Source organism: Oncorhynchus tshawytscha, linkage group LG18, assembly GCF_018296145.1.
Source record: "Oncorhynchus tshawytscha isolate Ot180627B linkage group LG18, Otsh_v2.0, whole genome shotgun sequence".
Taxonomy (NCBI): domain Eukaryota; kingdom Metazoa; phylum Chordata; class Actinopteri; order Salmoniformes; family Salmonidae; genus Oncorhynchus; species Oncorhynchus tshawytscha.
The window spans coordinates 19,583,445-19,603,487 of record NC_056446.1 but is presented as its reverse complement, the minus strand read 5'-3'; the positions used below and the strand labels follow the sequence as shown (position 1 = coordinate 19,603,487).

The 20,043-nt window shown below is 45.1% G+C and overlaps 1 protein-coding gene across 1 annotated transcript in view; it reads right to left on the bottom strand.

Annotated features, from left to right (window-relative positions):
• LOC112217643 (protein enabled homolog) overlaps positions 1-20,043 on the bottom strand; it is an 84,758-nt gene that overhangs the window by 21,870 nt on the left and 42,845 nt on the right. The window contains 1 exon segment of the mRNA XM_042300793.1: positions 17,448-17,529. Coding sequence (XP_042156727.1) covers positions 17,448-17,529 — 82 coding nt within the window.

Genomic DNA, 20,043 nt, shown 5'->3' with positions numbered 1-20,043 from the left:
GCGTATTGAAACAGGTCAGATCAGGGATATTGCCTCTGCGTATTGAAACAGGTCAGATCAGGGATATTGCCTCTGCGTATTGAAACAGGTCAGATCAGGGATATTGCCTCTGATCAGGGTATTGAAACAGGTCAGATCAGGGATATTGCCTCTGCAGGGTATTGAAACAGGTCAGATCAGGGATATTGCCTCTGTGTATTGAAACAGGTCAGATGAAACAGGGATATTGCCTCTGCGTATTGAAACAGGTCAGATCAGGGATATTGCCTCTGCGTATTGAAACAGGTCAGATCAGGGATATTGCCTCTGCGTATTGAAACAGTATTGTGGTTAAATGGGAGAGGAAAGACTATGTATCTATTGGGCTAAGGCACTGCATCTCAGTGCAAGAGACGTCACTACAGTCACTGGTTCGTATCCAGGCTGGATCACATCCGTCTGTGATTGGGAGTCCCATAGAGTGGCGCACAATTGGACCAACATCGTCCGGGTTTGGCCGGGGTAGGCCGTCATTGTAAATAAGGATATGACTTACCTAGTTAAATGAAGGTTACATTTAAAAAAATGGTGACCTCTAAGAAATAGAGAATGAAACTAATTTGATCCTCTTTCCCCTTCCTACCATGGTATATGCGTGCTCTTACTCCAGAAAGCACCCCAGATAGACCCTGGCATTATGTGGCTGAGCGAGGAGGAGAAACTGAAATGGGTTTTTTTGTCCATTGTGTATTTCCGTTTGCAGAATATAACAGGGCTACCTATAACTAAATAAGAAAATATTTAGCGTCTATGTGGTAAATGGTACGTATGTACATAGATTGTGTATAGGCTTGTCTCCCACATGAATCTTCTCTGTGCCAGACTGGGTTCAAATGCCTTCTGTTTCATTTTTTTCTGTATCTTTATATGTTATATTATATGTTATGTACAGTACCAGTCAAGAGTTTGGACACACCTACTCATTCCAGGGTTTTTCTTTATTTTGACTATTTTCTACATTGTTGATGAATAGTGAAGACATCAAAACTATGAAATAACACATATGGAATCATGAAGTAACCAAAAAAGTGTTTCACAAATCAACATATATGTTACATTTGAGATTCTTCAAAGTAGCCACCCTTTGCCTTGATGACAGCTTTGCACACTCTTGGCATTCTCTCAACCAGCTTCAACCAGCTTCATGTATGCATGTAAATGTTTAACTGCTCTAGGAATATTATTGTTTGGATAACCTTATTTACTATTATGTATTGATTTTTTTAGCTTAAATTGTTTCACTCTTTATGCGATGCGTACTGCAGAGATCACCAGAAGAAGAATTATCACAGTGAATTATTGTAATGTTTGTTTATTTGTCAATTAATCCCATTGGGGCTGGGTTGCCAACTGGAGATTTGACACGAAAATAAAATTGTATTCATTCCTTCAGTCACAAGCTTGATGTAATCATTGCATGCAAGGAATATGAGACTAAAAACGTTTGACTACTTTAATACATAAGTGAATTTGTCCCAATACTTTTGGTTCCCTAAAATGGGGAGACTGTGTACAAAAAGTGTTGTAATTTCTAAATGGTTCACCCGATATGGCAATACCCTCAAATTAAAGCTGCAATTGAACCTCATCAGTCATTGTATCATTTCATATCCAAAGTGCTGGAGTACAGAGCCAAAACAACAACAAATGTGTCACTGTCCCAATACTATTGGAGCTCACTGTATCTCACCACTAGAGGGCAGCATTCTCCAATAAAAGGTGAGGCAGGCTTCCTCCTGGCATAGTCTACTGTAGCTAACTGTGTTGTAGTAGAGTCAGGCTCCAAACCATTTCACAGACTGTTCTCTCTCTCCCCATCTCTCTGCCATGGAGGCTGTGACTGATGTACCTTGCCATTCTGTGGGGCTTCATCTGCCTCAGCCAGGCCTCTGTCCAACATTACCCAGAATGTCATAATGATACTGGAGAACCCTATCAATCTCCTGTACATACAGACCGCTACAGCTCAGTGTTGAGGTGTGGAGAGGACAGTATGGAGGTATGGATGACGCAGATATCAGGGAGTGTGTGTAATGTCAATGATGTGGGGGTTGGGGGAGTTTGAAACATCTTGGATTTGGTCACAATTTGGATCATACATTGAGTTTATAAAACCTCAGGAACACCTTCCTAATATTGAGTTACACCACCTTTTGCCCTCAGAACAGCCTCAACACGTCAGAGCATGGACTCTACAAGGTGTCAAAAGCGTTCCTCAGAGATGCTTCTCACAGTTAGTTGGACGTCCTTTGGGTGGTGGACCATTCTTTAAACACACGGGAAACTGTTGAGCGTGAAAAACCCAGCAGCGTTGCAGTTCTTGACACAAACCTGGCACCTGGCACCCACTACCATAACCTGTTCAAAGGCACTTAAATCTTTTGTCTTGCCCGTTCACCCTCTGAATGACACACATATACAATTCATGTCTCAAGGCTTAAAAAGAGCAGGTGTTTTGTACAATCAGTGTACAGTATGTGCCAACCTGATTCCCTTACCTGTCTTGACCAAATGTCAAGAAAAGAACTCCACTGGCATGACAAAATAATCTGTGGTGCTGATTGGCTGACAGCCATGGTATATTAGACAGTATACCATGTGTATGACAAAAGATTTATTTTTACTGTTCTAATTACATTGGTAACCAGTTTATAATAGCAATAAGGCACCTCTGGGGTTTGTGGTATATGGCCAATATACCACGGCTAAGGGCTGTATCCAGGATCTCTGCCATGCGTCATACATAAGAACAGCCCTTAGCCGTGGTATATTGGCCATATACCACACCTCCTCTGGCCTTATTGCTTAAACGAATGGTACGCATGCCCTTTTCCCTCAGACAATTGTTCCCTCCCCTCTCTTGTTGCTGTAAACCAAACCCAGTTCGGGTTGAATCACCAGCTCAACGTGGGTCCTATCTGGTGTGACGTCACATCTCCCCTTCTCTCCATCTGGCCTGGACCTAGCTAAACACACACACACACTTGTTCTGCAATGATGATGTCACAAACAGACACCCGCCCCCTCCCTCCCTCCAGGTACGCCCCCTGAATCCCACCTGTCACCACCCAGCTTGTCATTGAACCCCTCCTACATCACTGGCTCTGCATCCCCTGGTAAGGCAACATCAAGTCTCCACACACCCTTCAGAGAGGAACATGATGGGAACCAATCGCTTCCATGTCCATTATCGGCCTGGAGGAGAATGATGTCAGATCACCTGGGGTGTAAACAACCTACTATACACCTGTTTATGAGAAAAAGCCCCCCCTCCCGCCCGCCTGCCCCTGAACTACTCATGCAGCACATTTTCCACCCAGCAATACCCAGTAGAATAGGACTCATCTGTAGCTGAATCTGTTCTACACTATGTGCTGAGAGAAGCAGTGAGACCAGTCAGAGTGGAAGCTGGACATCAATAAACCCTCAATGTGCCAACTCAGGGAACTGCAGGATCAATCCATCCACAATGACTTAATGGACTCCAGTGACCTAAGGCAGGGGATTTAATGGAAGGCAAACCTCTTTTCCTGATGGAGCTCTAAAAAGCCTTGAAATGCCTTACATTGACTGAAATGATGACCCTTGACTAATATCACCAGTGACATATAATCCATCATTAACATACATAGTTTAGGAACCACATGAGAATGATTTGAATGTTCCTTAAGACTAAAGCCGTAGCTAGTTTTACAGAGACAGTATTACAGGGACAGTATTACAGGGACAGTATTACAGGCCGCGGCTCCAATCCATTCTGTAGGCTGGATTAGCCAGAGGAAGAGAGGAAGTCAGAGTCAGCTGGTGGATATCCTCTCTCTCCCAGGACCAGTGTGGAGGAGGCTGAGAAGGCTTTCACTCGCTGTCGCCTCAGCAAGGCTTCCCTCAGTCCCCCTTCCCCCAGTACCACTGACCCCATTCTACATATTCACCAGTCTCACTCTACAAAGTGTCCTCATATCACACTGCACTGTCACCGAACCGTAGCTGTGCCCAGCAGGCTCCCAGAGGAAGGCCCAACTCCTCTCTCCTGGAGCACTTCATAATGACAGCCTCATTACAGTAAGAAAGGGATTATTGAGAGCAGAGGACTACTGTTCCAGTTTAGTCCTCATCTCCCTCTCCCCTCCCTTAACCTCAACACCCTCCTCCCTCTCCCCTCCCACCCTTAACCTCAACACCCTCCTCCCTCTCCCCTCCCTCCCTCAACACCCTCCTCCCTCCCTCCCTCCCCCTCCCTCAACACCCTCCTCCCTCACCTCCTCCCTCTCCCCTCCCTCCCTTAACCTCAACACCCTCCCCTCCCTCCCTCCCTCCCTCCCCTTAACCTCAACACCCTCCTCCCTCACCTCCTCCCTCTCCCTCACTTCCTCCCTCACTGAATTAATTAAAGAGAGCAGGAGTGTCCTACTGTTCATTAGGCGCTGGGCCACTAGAGTACGAGGCTCAAAGGACTATTCCCAGGAGTTTCTCTATAGGATAACATCCCCTGATCACCACAGTGATATAGGTACAGTAGAGAGTACAGCAGAGAGTCTACTGTATAATGTAGTGTATATCAGCGCTAAGATAAGGCGTGCTCTAGAGATGAACATATACTCCACCCAGGGGCAGTCTGGGAGCAGTGGGGCGGTAGCTCCACCAACTAGATGATCGTCAAACTGTGACAGGAGTGCTGACAGGCTACTGGAGACCACTGCACAAGCCTTTAAACACCACGATAAAAAAATATGAGGGGCAGCAGTGATATCTAATATAAGAATGTCAGAGGTTACATTTGGCAGGATGCTGTTGAGAGCAGCAGGAAGGGGTTATTACGCAACACCACTAGAAAGACAGACAGGGTTGGAGAAGGTCAGTGGGGGATAATGCACCTATCGTGCAATATCCCAATGACCCATCATATATGGGGAGTAGTTACAGCATACAAAACAGAGGTCAACTGTATAGGAATAACCTAATACCAGGGGATAGTGTATGGTACATTTTCATGCTACACACTCTATATAAAACAAGACTTAAACCATAAAGGGACTACGTTTTACAAACATAGACATTTGATTAACTTGGGTTATAGTGGCATGACATTCCATCTGTCCACAGCCATGGATCAGACTAATTCCCTACAGCGTATATTTATTTATTTTTATGTGCAATGCTATCTGACACGTACTGCATTCCCTGTCATACGAGATCATAACATTCCTACACAACACGCATGGAAAACAGTTCAAATAAGCACCAGGGTAAAAGTGGGTTGGGAAAGAAAATAAATAACCTTGGATGAATTACTGTTCAACTGTACAGTATCTCCCTGTGTGGGAATAATTGTCAATATTTGAAATATAGTTTAAATCAAATTAAATAGGCACCAGGTCTCACCCTGTCTGTCAGGAGAGATGGCATGGAGAGAGGGAAGGAGAGGGGTAGATGGAGGGGAGAGAGGGAAGGAGAGGGGGAGATGGAGGGGAGAGAGGGAAGGAAGGAGAGGGGGAAATGGAGGGGAGAGAGGGAAGGAAGGAGAGGGGGAGATGGAGGGGAGAGAGGGAAGGAAGGAAAGAGGGGGAGATGGAGGGAGAGGGAGGGGAGAGGGAAGGAGGGAGAGGGAAGGGGAGAGGGGGAGAGGGGGAGAGAGGGAAGGAGAGAGGGGGAGATGGAGGGGAGAGAGGGGAAGGAAGGAGAGGGGGAGATGGAGGGGAGGGGGAGGAAGGGAAGGAAGGAAGAGGGGGAGATGGAGGGGAGAGAGGGAAGGAAGGAGAGGGGGAGATGGAGGGGGGAAGGAGAGGGGGAGATGGAGGGGAGAGAGGGAAGGAGAGGGGGAGATGGAGGGGAGGGGAGTTAAGACAGAGAAGCTGAGACGGTGAATGGCAGGTAGTCCGCCCAAGGGGACAGCGATTAGTTTACATCCAGTGTAACTTTCAAGGGAGGGACGTCATGTTGGAGCAATGTTCTCTTTGAGTTAAACATGGATATTCTGAAGCAGTAAGGTCATCAGCCTTCTCAGATGAGGGATCATTAAGAAAACAGGGATGTCAGTTTGAGTACTAGTGTATAATGTACCCATTAACTGAACGACCAAGTTCATTCCAATATAGAAGCTTTTTGGGATATGACAACTATATCTCTCAGACTGTTGAACCATACAATGTATTATCATAGTGGGCTAAAACGGAGAATTAACAATACAATATATTATCATAGTGGGCTAAAACGGAGAATTAACAATACAATATATTATCATAGTGGGCTAAAACGGAGAATTAACAATACAATATGTTATCATAGTGGGCTAAAACGGAGAATTAACAATACAATATATTATCATAGTGGGCTAAAACGGAGAATTAACAATACAATATATTATCATAGTGGGCTAAAAGTTGAACTAACAATACAATATATTATCATAGTGGGCTAAAACGGAGAATTAACAATACAATATATTATCATAGTGGGCTAAAACGGAGAATTAACAATACAATATATTATCATAGTGGGCTAAAACAGAGAATTAACAATACAATATATTATCATAGTGGGCTAAAACGGAGAATTAACAATACAATATATTATCATAGTGGGCTAAAACGGAGAATTAACAATACAATATATTATCATAGTGGGCTAAAACAGAGAATTAACAATACAATATATTATCATAGTGGGCTAAAACGGAGAATTAACAATACAATATATTATCATAGTGGGCTAAAACGGAGAATTAACAATACAATATATTATCATAGTGGGCTAAAACGGAGAATTAACAATACAATATATTATCATAGTGGGCTAAAACGGAGAATTAACAATACAATATATTATCATAGTGGGCTAAAACGGAGAATTAACAATACAATATATTATCATAGTGGGCTAAAACGGAGAATTAACAATACAATATATTATCATAGTGGGCTAAAACGGAGAATTAACAATACAATATATTATCATAGTGGGCTAAAACGGAGAATAAACAATACAATATATTATCATAGTGGGCTAAAACGGAGAATTAACAATACAATATATTATCATAGTGGGCTAAAACGGAGAATTAACAATGCATCTCAGTCTTGCTGAGAGAGAAGGCAGCTCCCTGCAGGTCCTATTGAATAGAAGAATGGAACCAGATGAGAAATGATCAAAGGATGCCTCACCGCATGTCAACTCACAAACACAGAATTTCCCTCACTTTCTCACAGGAGACCAACATACACAACGAGCCCTGTGGAAAAAGGCTGGATTTGTCTCGGACTTTGCCTCTCTCCCACTTTAGGGAATGAACGCTTCAAAGATGTGAAAAACCTTGCTGATCCATTTACTGGCGTCTCAGTTCCCGACATGCGTTGCCTGGGGAACGGTTGCTAAGGGAGCGTAGGCGGAACACGGCCTGAATCCGAACGTTTTCCAACAACTTACTACTATTGACCAAAAAAAAAAAAAAAAAAAGAAGCTTGGGCTCTACTTTACAAGAAAAAAAGAATCACGAATGTGTTTGACAAATGACTTATTTAGACATTAGGAAACCAGTCAGAACTGTGCAGGGGGGGCTTGACAGTATGAATGCCTCAGGACGAGGGCAGAATAGATATTAAGACCAAATTAGAACCAAGGTTGGGGCAAGAGCAGATGTTAGGCAACATGGTATACAGTTACAGAACATCCTTTTCACAAGCAGATGTTAGGCAACATGGTATACACAGTTACAGAACATCCTTTTCACAAGCAGATGTTAGGCAACATGGTATACACAGTTACAGAACATCCTTTTCACAAGCAGATGTTAGGCAACATGGTATACACAGTTACAGAACATCCTTTTCACAAGCAGATGTTAGGCAACATGGTACACAGTTACAGAACATCCTTTTCACAAACAGATGTTAGGCAACATGGTATACACAGTTACAGAACATCCTTTTCACAAGCAGATGTTAGGCAACATGGTATACACAGTTACAGAACATCCTTTTCACAAACAGAGAAAATTCTGCATTGACGAGTAAGCGTCTTTGGAGTGGTATGAGAACAAATTGCAAACAGTCCAAGCTTTTGGGTGTAGCAACAGTGTGATGCTGTTATCCTTTATTCCAACAGCCAAGGAAAGCAAAGCTGCAGAATCACAAAGCCTGGAAAGCCCACAGTCCAGTCAGTCAGAGCAGCTTTCCTCATTGGCTCAGAGGCCTGAACAGTTTTGTCTGTGTGGACTGATGCCCAGTTAGTCCATATGGAGCTACTCTGTAAAGGACTCAGTCCAAATCTACAGCTCACAGTCACTACCACGTGTCCCCCTAGCCAAGTGCAGGAGACCAGATCAGAACACTAGTCAAGGAGGGGAATTCGTTTTTGTCCAACAGCAGCCCTGTGTGTGTTGGACACTAACAGAACACAAATACATACAGTGGGGCAAAAAAGTATTTAGTCAGCACCAATTGTGCAAGTTTTCCCACTTAAAAACATCAGAGAGGCCTGTAATTTTCTTCATAGGTACACTTCAACTATGACAGACAAAATGAGGAAAAAAAATCCAGAAAATCACATTGTAGGATTTTTTATGAATTTATTTGCAAATTTATGGTGGAAAATAAGTATTTGGTCACCTACAAACAAGCAAGATTTCTGGCTCTCACAGACCTGTAACTTCTTCTTTAAGAGGCTCCTCTGTCCTCCCTTCGTTACCTGGCACCTGTTTGAACTTGTTATCAGTATAAAAGACACCTGTCCACAACCTCAAACAGTCACACTCCAAACTCCACTATAGCCAAGACAAAAGAGCTGTCAAAGGACACCAGAAACAAAATTGTAGACCTGCACCAGGCTGGGAAGACTGAATCTGCAATAGGTAAGCAGCTTGGTTTGAAGAAATCAACTGTGGGAGCAATTATTAGGAAATGGAAGACATACAAGAAGACCACTGATAATCTCCCTCGATCTGGGGCTCCACGCAAGATCTCACCCCGTGGGGTCAAAATGATCACAAGAATGGTGAGCAACAATCCCAGAACCACACGGGGGGACCTAGTGAATGACCTGCAGAGAGCTGGGACCAAAGTAACAAAGCCTACCATCAGTAACACACTACACCGCCAGGGACTCAAATCCTGCAGTGCCAAACGTGTCCCCCTGCTTAAGCCAGTACATGTCCAGGCCCGTCTGAAGTTTGCTAGAGAGCATTTGGATGATCCAGAAGATTGGGAGAATGTCATATGGTCAGATGAAACCAAAATATAACTTTTTGGTAAAAACTCAACTCGTCATGTTTGGAGGACAAAGAATGCTGAGTTGCATCCAAAGAACACCATACCTACTGTGAAGCATGGGGGTGGAAACATCATGCTTTGGGGCTGTTTTTCTGCAAAGGGACCAGGACGACTGATCCGTGTAAAGGAAAGAATGAATGGGGCCATGTATCGTGAGATTTTGAGTAAAAACCTCCTTCCATCAGCAAGGGCATTAAAGATGAAACGTGGCTGGGTCTTTCAGCATGACAATGATCCCAAATACACCGCCCGGGCAACGAAGGAGTGGCTTCGTAAGAAGCAATTCAAGGTCCTGGAGTGGCCTAGCCAGTCTCCAGATCACAACCCCATAGAAAATCTTTGGAGGGAGTTGAAAGTCCGTATTGCCCAGCAACAGCCCCAAAACATCACTGCTCTAGAGGAAATCTGCATGGAGGAATGGGCCAAAATACCAGCAACAGTGTGTGAAAACCTTGTGAAGACTTACAGAAAACGTTTGACCTCTGTCATTGCCAACAAAGGGTATATAACAAAGTATTGAGATAAACTTTTGTTATTGACCAAATACTTATTTTCCACCATAATTTGCAAATAAATTTATAAAAAATCCTACAATGTGATTTTCAGGATTTGTTTTCTCATTTTGTCTGTCATAGTTGAAGTGTACCTATGATGAAAATTACAGGCCTCTCTCATCTTTTTAAGTGGGAGAACTTGCACAAGTGGTGGCTGACTAAATACATTTTTTGCCCCACTGTACACTGTACAAAACATTAGAAACATGGATTGACCAGGTGAATCCAGGTGAAAGCTATGATTCCTTATTGATGTCACTTGTTATATCCACTTTAAAATCAGTGATGATGAAGGGGAGGAGACAGATGAAAGTGGGATTTTTAAGCCTGGAGACAATTGAGACATGGATTGTGTGTGCCATTCATAGGGTGAATGGGCAGGAGAAAATATTTACAGTGCATTCGGAAAGTATTCAGACCCCTTGACTTTTACATTTTGTTACGTTCCAGCCTTATTCTAAAAATATATATATTTTAAATTCCCCTCATCAATCTACACACAATAACCCCTAATGACAAAGCGAAAACGGCTTTAGACATTTTTGCAAATGTAGTAAAAAGAAAAAACAGAAATACCTTATTTACATACGATTTCAGACCCTTTGTTATGAGACGTGAAATTAAGCTCAGGTGCATCCTGTTTCCATTGAGATGTTTCTACAACTTGATTGGGGTCCACATGTAGTAAATTCAATTATTTGGACATGATTTGGATTGGCACACACCTGTCTATATAAGGTCCCACGAGACAGGATTGTGTCGAGGCAGAGATCTGGGTAAGGGTACCAAACAAATATCTGCAGCATTGAAGGTCCCCCAAAACACAGTGGCCTCCATCATTCATAAATGTAAGAAGTTTGGAACCACCAAGACTCTTCCTAGAGCTGGCCGCCTGGCCAAACTGAGCAATCGAGGGAGAAGGGCCTTGGTCAGGGAGGTGACCAAGAACCCGATAGTCACTCTGACAGAGCTCCAGAGTTCCTCTGTGGAGATGTGGGAACCTTCCAGAAGGACAACCATCTCAGCAGCACTCCACCAATCAGGCTTTTATGGTAGAGTGGCCAGACTGAAGCCACTTCTTAGTAAAAGGCACATGACACCCCACTTGGAGTTTGCCAAAAGGCACCCAAAGGACTCTCAGACCATGAGAAATAAGATTCTCTGGTCTTATGAAACCAAGTTTGAATTATTTGGCCTTAATGCCAAGCATCATGTCTAGAGGAAACCTGGCACCATCCCTATGGTGAAGCATGGTGGTGGCAGCATCATGCTGTGGGGATGTTTTTCAGTAGCAGGGACTGGGAGACTAGTCAGGATTGAGGGAAAGATGAACGGAGCAAAGTACAGAGAGATCCTTGATGAAAACCTGCTCCAGAGTGCTCAGGACCTCCGACTGAGGCAAAGGTTCACCTTCCAACAGGACAACGACCCTAAGCACACAGCCAAGACAACTCAGGAGTGGCTTCGGGACAAGTCTCTGAATGTCCTTGAGTGGCCCAGCCAAAGACCAGACTTGAACCTGATCAAATATCTCTGGAGAGACCTGGAAATAGCTGTGCAGTGACGCTCCCCATCCAACCTGACAGAGCTTGAGAGGATCTGCAGAGAAGAATGGGACAAACTCCTCAAATACAGGTGTGCCAAGCTTGTAGCGTCATACCCAAGAAGACTCAAGGCTGTAGGTTGCTGCCAAAAGTACTGAGTAAAGGGTCTAAATAAAAAACAAACAGGTTTTGTTTTGTCATTATGGGGTATTGTGTGTAGATTGATGACGGGAAACAGCAATTTAATACATTTTAGAATAAGGCTGTAAATTATGGAAAAAGTCAAGGGGTCTGAATACTTTCCGAATGCACAGTAAGTGCCTTTGAACAGCGTATAGTAGTAGGTGCCAGGCACACCGGTTTGAGTGTGTCAACAACTGCAACGCTACTGGGTTTTTCACACTCAACAGTTTTCTGTGTGTATCAAGAATGGTTCACACCAGTTATTTATATGCCCCATTATTCCAGCTCATGTCTTTTTCATCTAACGGCAGGTTAATACTGGGAATCCCCGGTACGTTTAAAGAGGCGCCTAACAGTCTTCCCATGGCTGTGGTGTCTGTGGCGTCTTCAGACGGACTGGGATTGAGGATTGGGGGGGTAAGGAGAAAAACAAAATCCACATCTTTGTAATCCTCTGGAAACCACAACCAGCAACATTCTGACCAAGGAGAGAAATCGGAATATTTATTTATTGTGTGGTAAAAAAAAAAAAAAAAAATGACAGAAATAGTCAGAGTAGACGTAGCAATGCACGACAGAGCACAGAATGGATTTAAGAGATGGATATACAAACAAGCAGGGCTGAATTCATGTGGTCATTCAAGAATTGTGTGTCATGGTGGGACGTAATGTCAATGGGGTTTCAACATTATTGCTCTTTCTCCTCACACACATACACTGTGTACAAAACATTAGGAACACCTGCTCTTTCCATGACACAGACTGACCAGGTGAATCCAGCTGACAGCTGATCCCTTATTGATGTCACCTGTTAAATCCACTTCAATCAGTGTAGATGAAGGGAAGGAGACATGTTAAAGAAGGATTTTTAAGCCTTGAGACAATTGAGATATGGATTGAGATATGGATTGTGCACGTGAATGGGAAAGACAAGATTTAAGTGCCTTTGAACAGGGTAGGTGCCAGGCGTCCCGGTTTGAGTGTGTCAAGAACTGCAACGCTGCTGGGTTTTTCAAGCTCAACAGTTTTCCCAAGAATGGTCCACCATCCAAAGGACATCCAGCCAACTTAACACAACTGTGCGAAGCATTGGAGTCAACATGGGCCAGCATCCCTGTGGAACCCTTTGGACACCTTGTAGAGTCCATGCCTCGACGAATTGAGACTGTTCTGAGGGCAAAAGAGGGTGCAGCTTAGTATTAGGAAAGTGTTCCTAATGTGTTGTACACTCAATCACACACACTGATCCCTGGGATACCATGTGCTGCCCTGAGGTCATAGCTGAGTAGTGAGAGAGCTGTTTGGCTGAGTCCACGCCACTAGTCTGTCCAGCTGGAGCTACGAGTCAACAGCTGGGCCTTTTGCTCGCTATCCCTCTCTCACCACTTTCCTCCTTTTAATTTGACATCTGTTCCCTTGGCAATCAATATTTTATTAAGATATTCCAAGCAGAGAGGAAGCAGCCAGGTGTAGTGTTGCAGACAGTACTAGTTTTAACTGTAGACAGAGCAGAGGCACACAGAGCAGAGATCAGCTCTGGACCAAGAACAAACTGGACCTCTGCATTACTGAAGGGTCACCAGCACTGACCACAGAACAGTTCTTAACCCTGGTGGTGTTAGGCTATTCCACGACAAGGCTCGATGATGAGATGGGTGTATTGGAAAGCTACTATGAACAGACAGTCATTTAATCATTGGGGTTATTTATAAAAGGAAAGAAAACAACAGTGACCTTTAAAATACACCTATCACTAAAGATTAGAGTGTGAGCTCATGGTTAAGCATGCCTGACCTTCAGGCTAAATCTAAGGCGGAATTATAGACCAACAAAATTGTTAGTAAAAATAAAGCACTTTCAGGGTCGGGGTCGGTAGGCTGTCCCGATAGTAAACAGACCTCTCAATGAAAGTGTGTGTGTGTGTGTGTTCACCAGTGCGTGCTTGCATCCTGGTGTGGAGGTGCACGTGCGTGTTTTTGAGAGAGTACGGATGAGTGTGTGAGCCTGCGCGGGTGTAGCCTATAATCAACCCTCTCCACTCCATCTCTCCAGGGTTGGTCGGGCAGGATTGTAGTGAGTTTGCGTCACCGGGATGACATCAGGCATTAAGCACCCAGGCCAGTTCCATTGACTGCAACAGCTAAATATAGATGAGGGCCGGACCAGAACAGAAGAGTCAGAATGAGGGGGAGGCTCAGGGCCAGATCCATTACACACACTAAAAGAACTCATTTGAACACATTCAGGCCTTTTGTGTTTCTGGAAGAGAAACAAAGATTGGGTCAGATATCCTTACAAGGAGTTGTCCTACTACTCACAGTAAAGGAATGCTTCCTCTAACACTAGAGTAGGGCGCTATGGCACAGACCGACACATTGCTATGTCAGGATTGTCTCTGTATGATGTCATACACCAGCCAGGGAACATTCAGAACATTTGAAACGGTCCAGGGACATTCTTTACCGGGAGAATACGGTGAAAATGTTTTCCCCCTGAGGCATATGTCTGAATGTGTACTGTAAGTATTTTAGACAAGGTAATCACTCAGCAAGCCTATTAGGACCAGGCCACCCACCTCTCAAACCCCCCTCCCTGTGTGTGTGCGCCGCATGTTAGCATGGAGCAATAATCCAGCTTGTTAATGACAGGGTTAATATCAAATCCGTGTCAGGAAACAAGTTCACGACTTTCAGATGGCAGAGAGCCGGCCGGGTCGACTTTACGAGGCTCCAACATAAACAAGTCACTTCATGAATTTGTTCTCCAGTACAAACTCTTGCACACCCACGCAGACCCACACACACCCACGCACAACCACGCAGACCCACACACACCCACGCACAACCACGCAGACCCACACACACCCACGCACAACCACACACGCACACCCACGCACAACCACGCACACCCACAACCACGCACACCCCACACACAACCACACACACACACACACCCACGCACACAACACACACACACCACACCCACCACGCACACCCACACACAACCACACACACCCACGCACTCCCACCCACGCACACCCACACACACCCACACCCACGCACACCCACGCACAACCACGCACAACCACACACACCCACGCACACCCACGCACACCTGTGTAACACTAAGAACAAGGCCATTAAAAATGGCTAAAGTACAGGATATGAACCAGAGATGCGATATACTCTATGTAACTGCATCTGAGTCGAACCTGGATGGGTATGAATGATGAGAGGTTTTACAAACATACAATACGACGACACATTCCCAAGGCAGTCGCTACCAATAAACTGTGGCCAACTAAATGATCAAGTGGCCTTACAGCAGGCCTTGGTGTCTCAGTGAGTCTGCTGAAACAAGATGATTCATTTCATTCAAAGTGTATGTGTTGGCGGAGTCATAAATGATTGGACGATGGTGACAGGAAGGGACCACAAACAGACCAAAAAGGACAGATACACAACGACCGGACTGACACACGCACGCAAACAGACGTACACAAACACACAGAATCTTCAAATTCTTTCTTACTCACTGAACAATCGTCACGGTTAATTGTCCATAACGACTAGTGGCTACTAAAGAAACCAAATCTAGGCCTATTAAACAAAAAAATGTCATGTATGATTTATCTTTCGACTGTAAAGCTGTTAAATAAAAAATCCCATGGGCATGGTGTCTGGGATTGAAACGTCCCTGACTCACATAGAACCAGTTACCATAATGAGAACCTTGTCTCTCCGTCTGAACTTCAAATCACTGCAGTTCCTTTACAGTCTGAGATGCAGACGATATATACTGCTGCCGCTGCCATACCAGGATTCAGAACTCTGTTCATCATTCATAACACAGTACAGAACCCTGACCACCACCAGCCACTGACACTACAACCATCACACACACTCTCCCCCTATACTACCTGTCAGTCAGCCAGAATATCTAAATCCACAGCATATTTCTCTGTAACCGGCTGGAGAACAAGGAGAAAAGGCCAGGGCCAATCCAACCTCCCAACACACACTACTGAACTGCTGTGATGCAGGATATGGTAATGGGAGGAAAGGGAGTTGACCTCAGTCACCTTCAATCCGGGTGGTTATATTGTCACGATGCCACGTCTTCGTGTACACAGGGACAGGACAGGAGGCAGTCCCTGTGTGGGCCTGTGAAATTAGGCTGCATCTGATTAAATAACATGTTACAGGTTTCTGTGATCAGGTGAGAGAGCAGCTGGCTCAGATTAATACTGCTGCTACAATGCTACACTGCACTGCCCCCACTGACGAATAGGGGGCCTCTTCTCCACACAGAGGAATACAGAGTTAGCAGCATACACTCATTACTATTACCTACGGGGGAATAGAAGTCTGGCAGTTTAAGGAGAAGGAAAAACAATTACAGGTACAATATCCCCTCTAAGACCTGCAAAGCAGAACGGACTGCATTAAACCACGAGAAAACACAACACACTTAACCTTCTGTAAAAGCTGAATATGAATACGGAAGAGATCTCATGCCAAGCGTTATTGAGTGTGCATGCGTGTAGCAGGAGGGAGGCTCAGAGGATTTAGAGCAGTGGGTTTTTAGAAGTGGAGAGAAAGCCTTAGCCGAGGTCTCCTGAGAGTGATAGGGGCTCGCTGTAGAATAGCTTTTCATTAAGAAGGCCTCTGAGTATCAGTCCATTTCAGATCCTCGCTCTCTCTTTTGTGTGTGTGTGTGTGTGTGTGTGTGTGTGTGTGTGTGTGTGTGTGTGTGTGTGTGTGAGTGAATTAAGCCAGCTCCTAACCTTGTGCTGTAAGTTTACCATTGTACTCAGCAGGGGATAAGTGTTTTGTGATTCCACCGGACATGCTGATGTGGTGCCTGTTTGCTACAGCCTGCTAGTCACAGCTCCCCCATCATCCTCCCACCCAGCCCTGCTTTGCTCTACTCCAGGGGTGTCTGCCGCTGTGCCTGAACACAAACTGGCAACCATCAGCCTCTCCCGGTACAAGAATGTTGGGCTCCCGAGTGGCGCAGCGGTCTAAGACACTGAATTTCAGTGCTATAGGTGTCACTACAGACACCCTGGTTCGAATCCAGTCTGTATCAAAACCGGCCGTGATTGGTAGTCCCGTAGGGCGGCGCACAATTGGAGCAGCGTCTTCCGGGTTTGGCCGGTGTAGGCCGTCATTGTAAATATGAATTTGTTCTTAACTGACTTGACTAGTTAAATAAAAGGTAAAACATTTAATACAAATGTTAGAGAACACCGCCTGCAGGCAACCAGACTCTCCACCGCCTGCAGGCAACCAAACTCTCCACCGCCTGCAGGCAACCAAACTCTCCACCGCCTGCAGGCAACCAAACTCTCCACCGCCTGCAGGCAACCAGACTCTCCACCGCCTGCAGGCAACCAGACTCTCCACCGCCTGCAGGCAACCAGACTCTCCACCGCCTGCAGGCAACCAGACTCTCCACCGCCTGCAGGCAACCAGACTCTCCACCGCCTGCAGGCAACCAGACTCTCCACCGCCTGCAGGCAACCAGACTCTCCACCGCCTGCAGGCAACCAGACTCTCCACCGCCTGCAGGCAACCAGACTCTCCACCGCCTGCCTGGTTAATATGGGAGGGGACTGAGGGAGTGGCGAGGCTGGAGAGATGACATGCTTTGGGATCAATAGACCGTCCATATCCACTCTAAAGTACTTGGATCAATATATTTAGGTGAGCAGGGCAACTGTCCAATTGGCTCATATTTGATTGAAACACTGAACTCAAACAGGGAATTCTACTCAGAAGTGTGTGTAACGTCACTGGGCTGAGGAATAGTGTTGTGTTTAGTGTTCTTGTGTTCATTGGCGTTGTAGGCCTAGATCTTACCTTCTCTGCATCTCCAGGTCCTCTGGCGAAGGTCCATTCTGAACCTGGGGGCTCTGGGGGCTCTGTCTTGGCAACGTGGGGCCTGTAGAGAGAACACAGAGATGGTCAGACATCTGCTCAGAGAAAATGGTCTCTGGACTCGTCGCTTTTAACTTAAATCTCAACTCCTAAACATTGACGTCAATGTAGTCTGATTTCTATTCCACCAAGTCGTTTCTCAGCATTTCTTTCAAAATCAGGATAGATCAAACCCAAACCGAACTTCAACTACCTCCTCCTAAACTCTCTTTCCTTCTCCTTTTCAGGCCAAACCGATCCTTTCAAGCATAATTCACTGTCGGCCGGCTGGGTTGTGACCTAATGTCTGATCCACTCCCAGAGCTGTCCATCAGCTTTCTCTCAAAGGTACTCCAACCAATCAGCAATCATATCCACTGACGGCACTGGACCGCTGCCAAAGGGTCATGGAGTGACAAAACCATTGATTATCTGGGGATTGTAGAGACAAGGCCATCGAAAGAAAACACAAACACACACAATCAATCAGTGAGAGAGCTCCACATGTCAGGGACCAAATATACATTGCTGTTGACAAAAGGTATACATGCTAAAGTGGCTTTAAGTGATTCACTGAAGCCTACGTTCGATAGGTGAAAAGCCTCCACGGGGGTGGCCAGACTAAGAGTGTATCGACGGAAGTTGGAGGGCTTGGATCTGCCCAAAAGAGAAGAATCGTCAGAGGCTGTCAGTATTCTGGCTGAATAGTGTCTGTGTCGAGCAGTGAAACATTGATATGCTATTCCAGACAGACAGAGAGCGGGACAACGAGGAGTAGAGGGAGGGCTCCCGATCTGAGAGAAGAATACGGATTTGATCTGGAACGGTTTGGCAGCAGTGACTCCTATATAACCTTCTGTCCATACACCAGACCTGCTAGTGACAGTCCATCACAACCACCAGGTACAGGCCTCTGCACTCCTCAGCCACAAGCCGATCTGCTGAACAAGAATATACCACCTATGAACTGCTACAAAATGGAATATAATGTTGTGGATAAAGTTTGAAATGACAATTGCATGTGTACAACGTCTAAAGACCTGCATCACTACACCGTATATTTTGGAGCCTTTATTGGTGTGTTTTTTTGGTAAGTTGATCAAAAACAAGTGAAATCACAAAAAAGGTGTCTGGACCCTTCAACAACATGCTATTTACATCAAAAATAGAGATTTGGTCATACAAAAAGAAAACGTATCCTTTAAAAGGCTCATATAGACCCAGCCTGGCCTCTTTGGCATGGGCCTCTGGATCAATGCAGCATTCAACAGGTGATGGGGGGGCCCTTGAAGCTCAGAGGGGCCCTGTTTACCAGGTATGGAGGTACAGAGTACAGACCATTATGTGATGGAGCTGAGCTGAGCTGAGCTGATATTTTGTCTGTTTTCTTCACCTACACTAAACAGCAGGAAACAGTGGCAATGGGTTTGAGAAGAAGACAGATGGAAGACAGCGAGAGATACCACTCACTCCATAACAATCTTTTCCAGGTAGGGCTGTTGTCTGGGTAATGATGGCTGCAGCACAATGACTGCCAGTGGTGCTTTGTGTGAGCAGGGAAATAGTCAGAAACGGATTCCAGGCCTGTTATAACGAGAGGGGAAATTAAATGTGTGACGGACAGTCTCAGCGCTGTGGTCACTCTCACCAAACAGCGGAAATGGTCTCCTGGCCGATGATAAAGTAGTATCTCATAGATCCCAGTGTAAACAACACCAGTCCCCCAGAGCATGACCGGCAGCAGGCCTGAGATGGGGTGTCTGTCTGGACAGTAACAGTGTTGTGAAAGGGCCACTCCCCTCGCAGAGAGTTAGAAATGGAGCTAAATTAATTTTGGACATGGGACTAGGAGCAATGCATTCAGATAATCACGTTATGTAATGAGAAACAATAAGTAGCTACATGGGGAAATGTGTTTTTTTCCTGAACACCAGCACTGAACAGTAAGAAACTTCAGCTCATCTACAATGTCTCGATTTATGTTGTGGAACGACAACGATCACCCAAACCTAATAACAAAGCAGTTTCCTTTTCCAACCACTAAATCAAGCAGTATTAAGTTAGTAGCTAGCCATCTGGAGCAGATAGCATCAGGCAGGGTGGTGTGGGTGAGGTTTGCTCCATCCTCTGTCCACAGCATTACTGAATTACAGTCAGCCCTGCTTCTATTTATATGTTGACACAGCCCATGCGTCCAGGATGACCGCACCCTCCATCAACACAGCCACGGTGTGTGTCTCTGTGTGTGTGTGTACTCTACAGTCAACAACTCACTCCTCAAAATGGAACCAACAGGCTTCACCACCTTCCTACCCCTTTATGTAACCCCCCAGGGTATCCAGAGCCAGGTAAGACAAAGCACTCCCGGCTGGCCGGCACCCAACAGCACTTAGTCTCTGTAAAGATAGGCACTGAGTTTTCCGCCTCTTTTCAATCCTCTCACATCATTAGATCCCATACTGGGACTGAAATACTTCTGCTGCATGGCTTTACAATCCATCCTAACAACAATTTCTATGGCTAAAGACCGACAACAGTG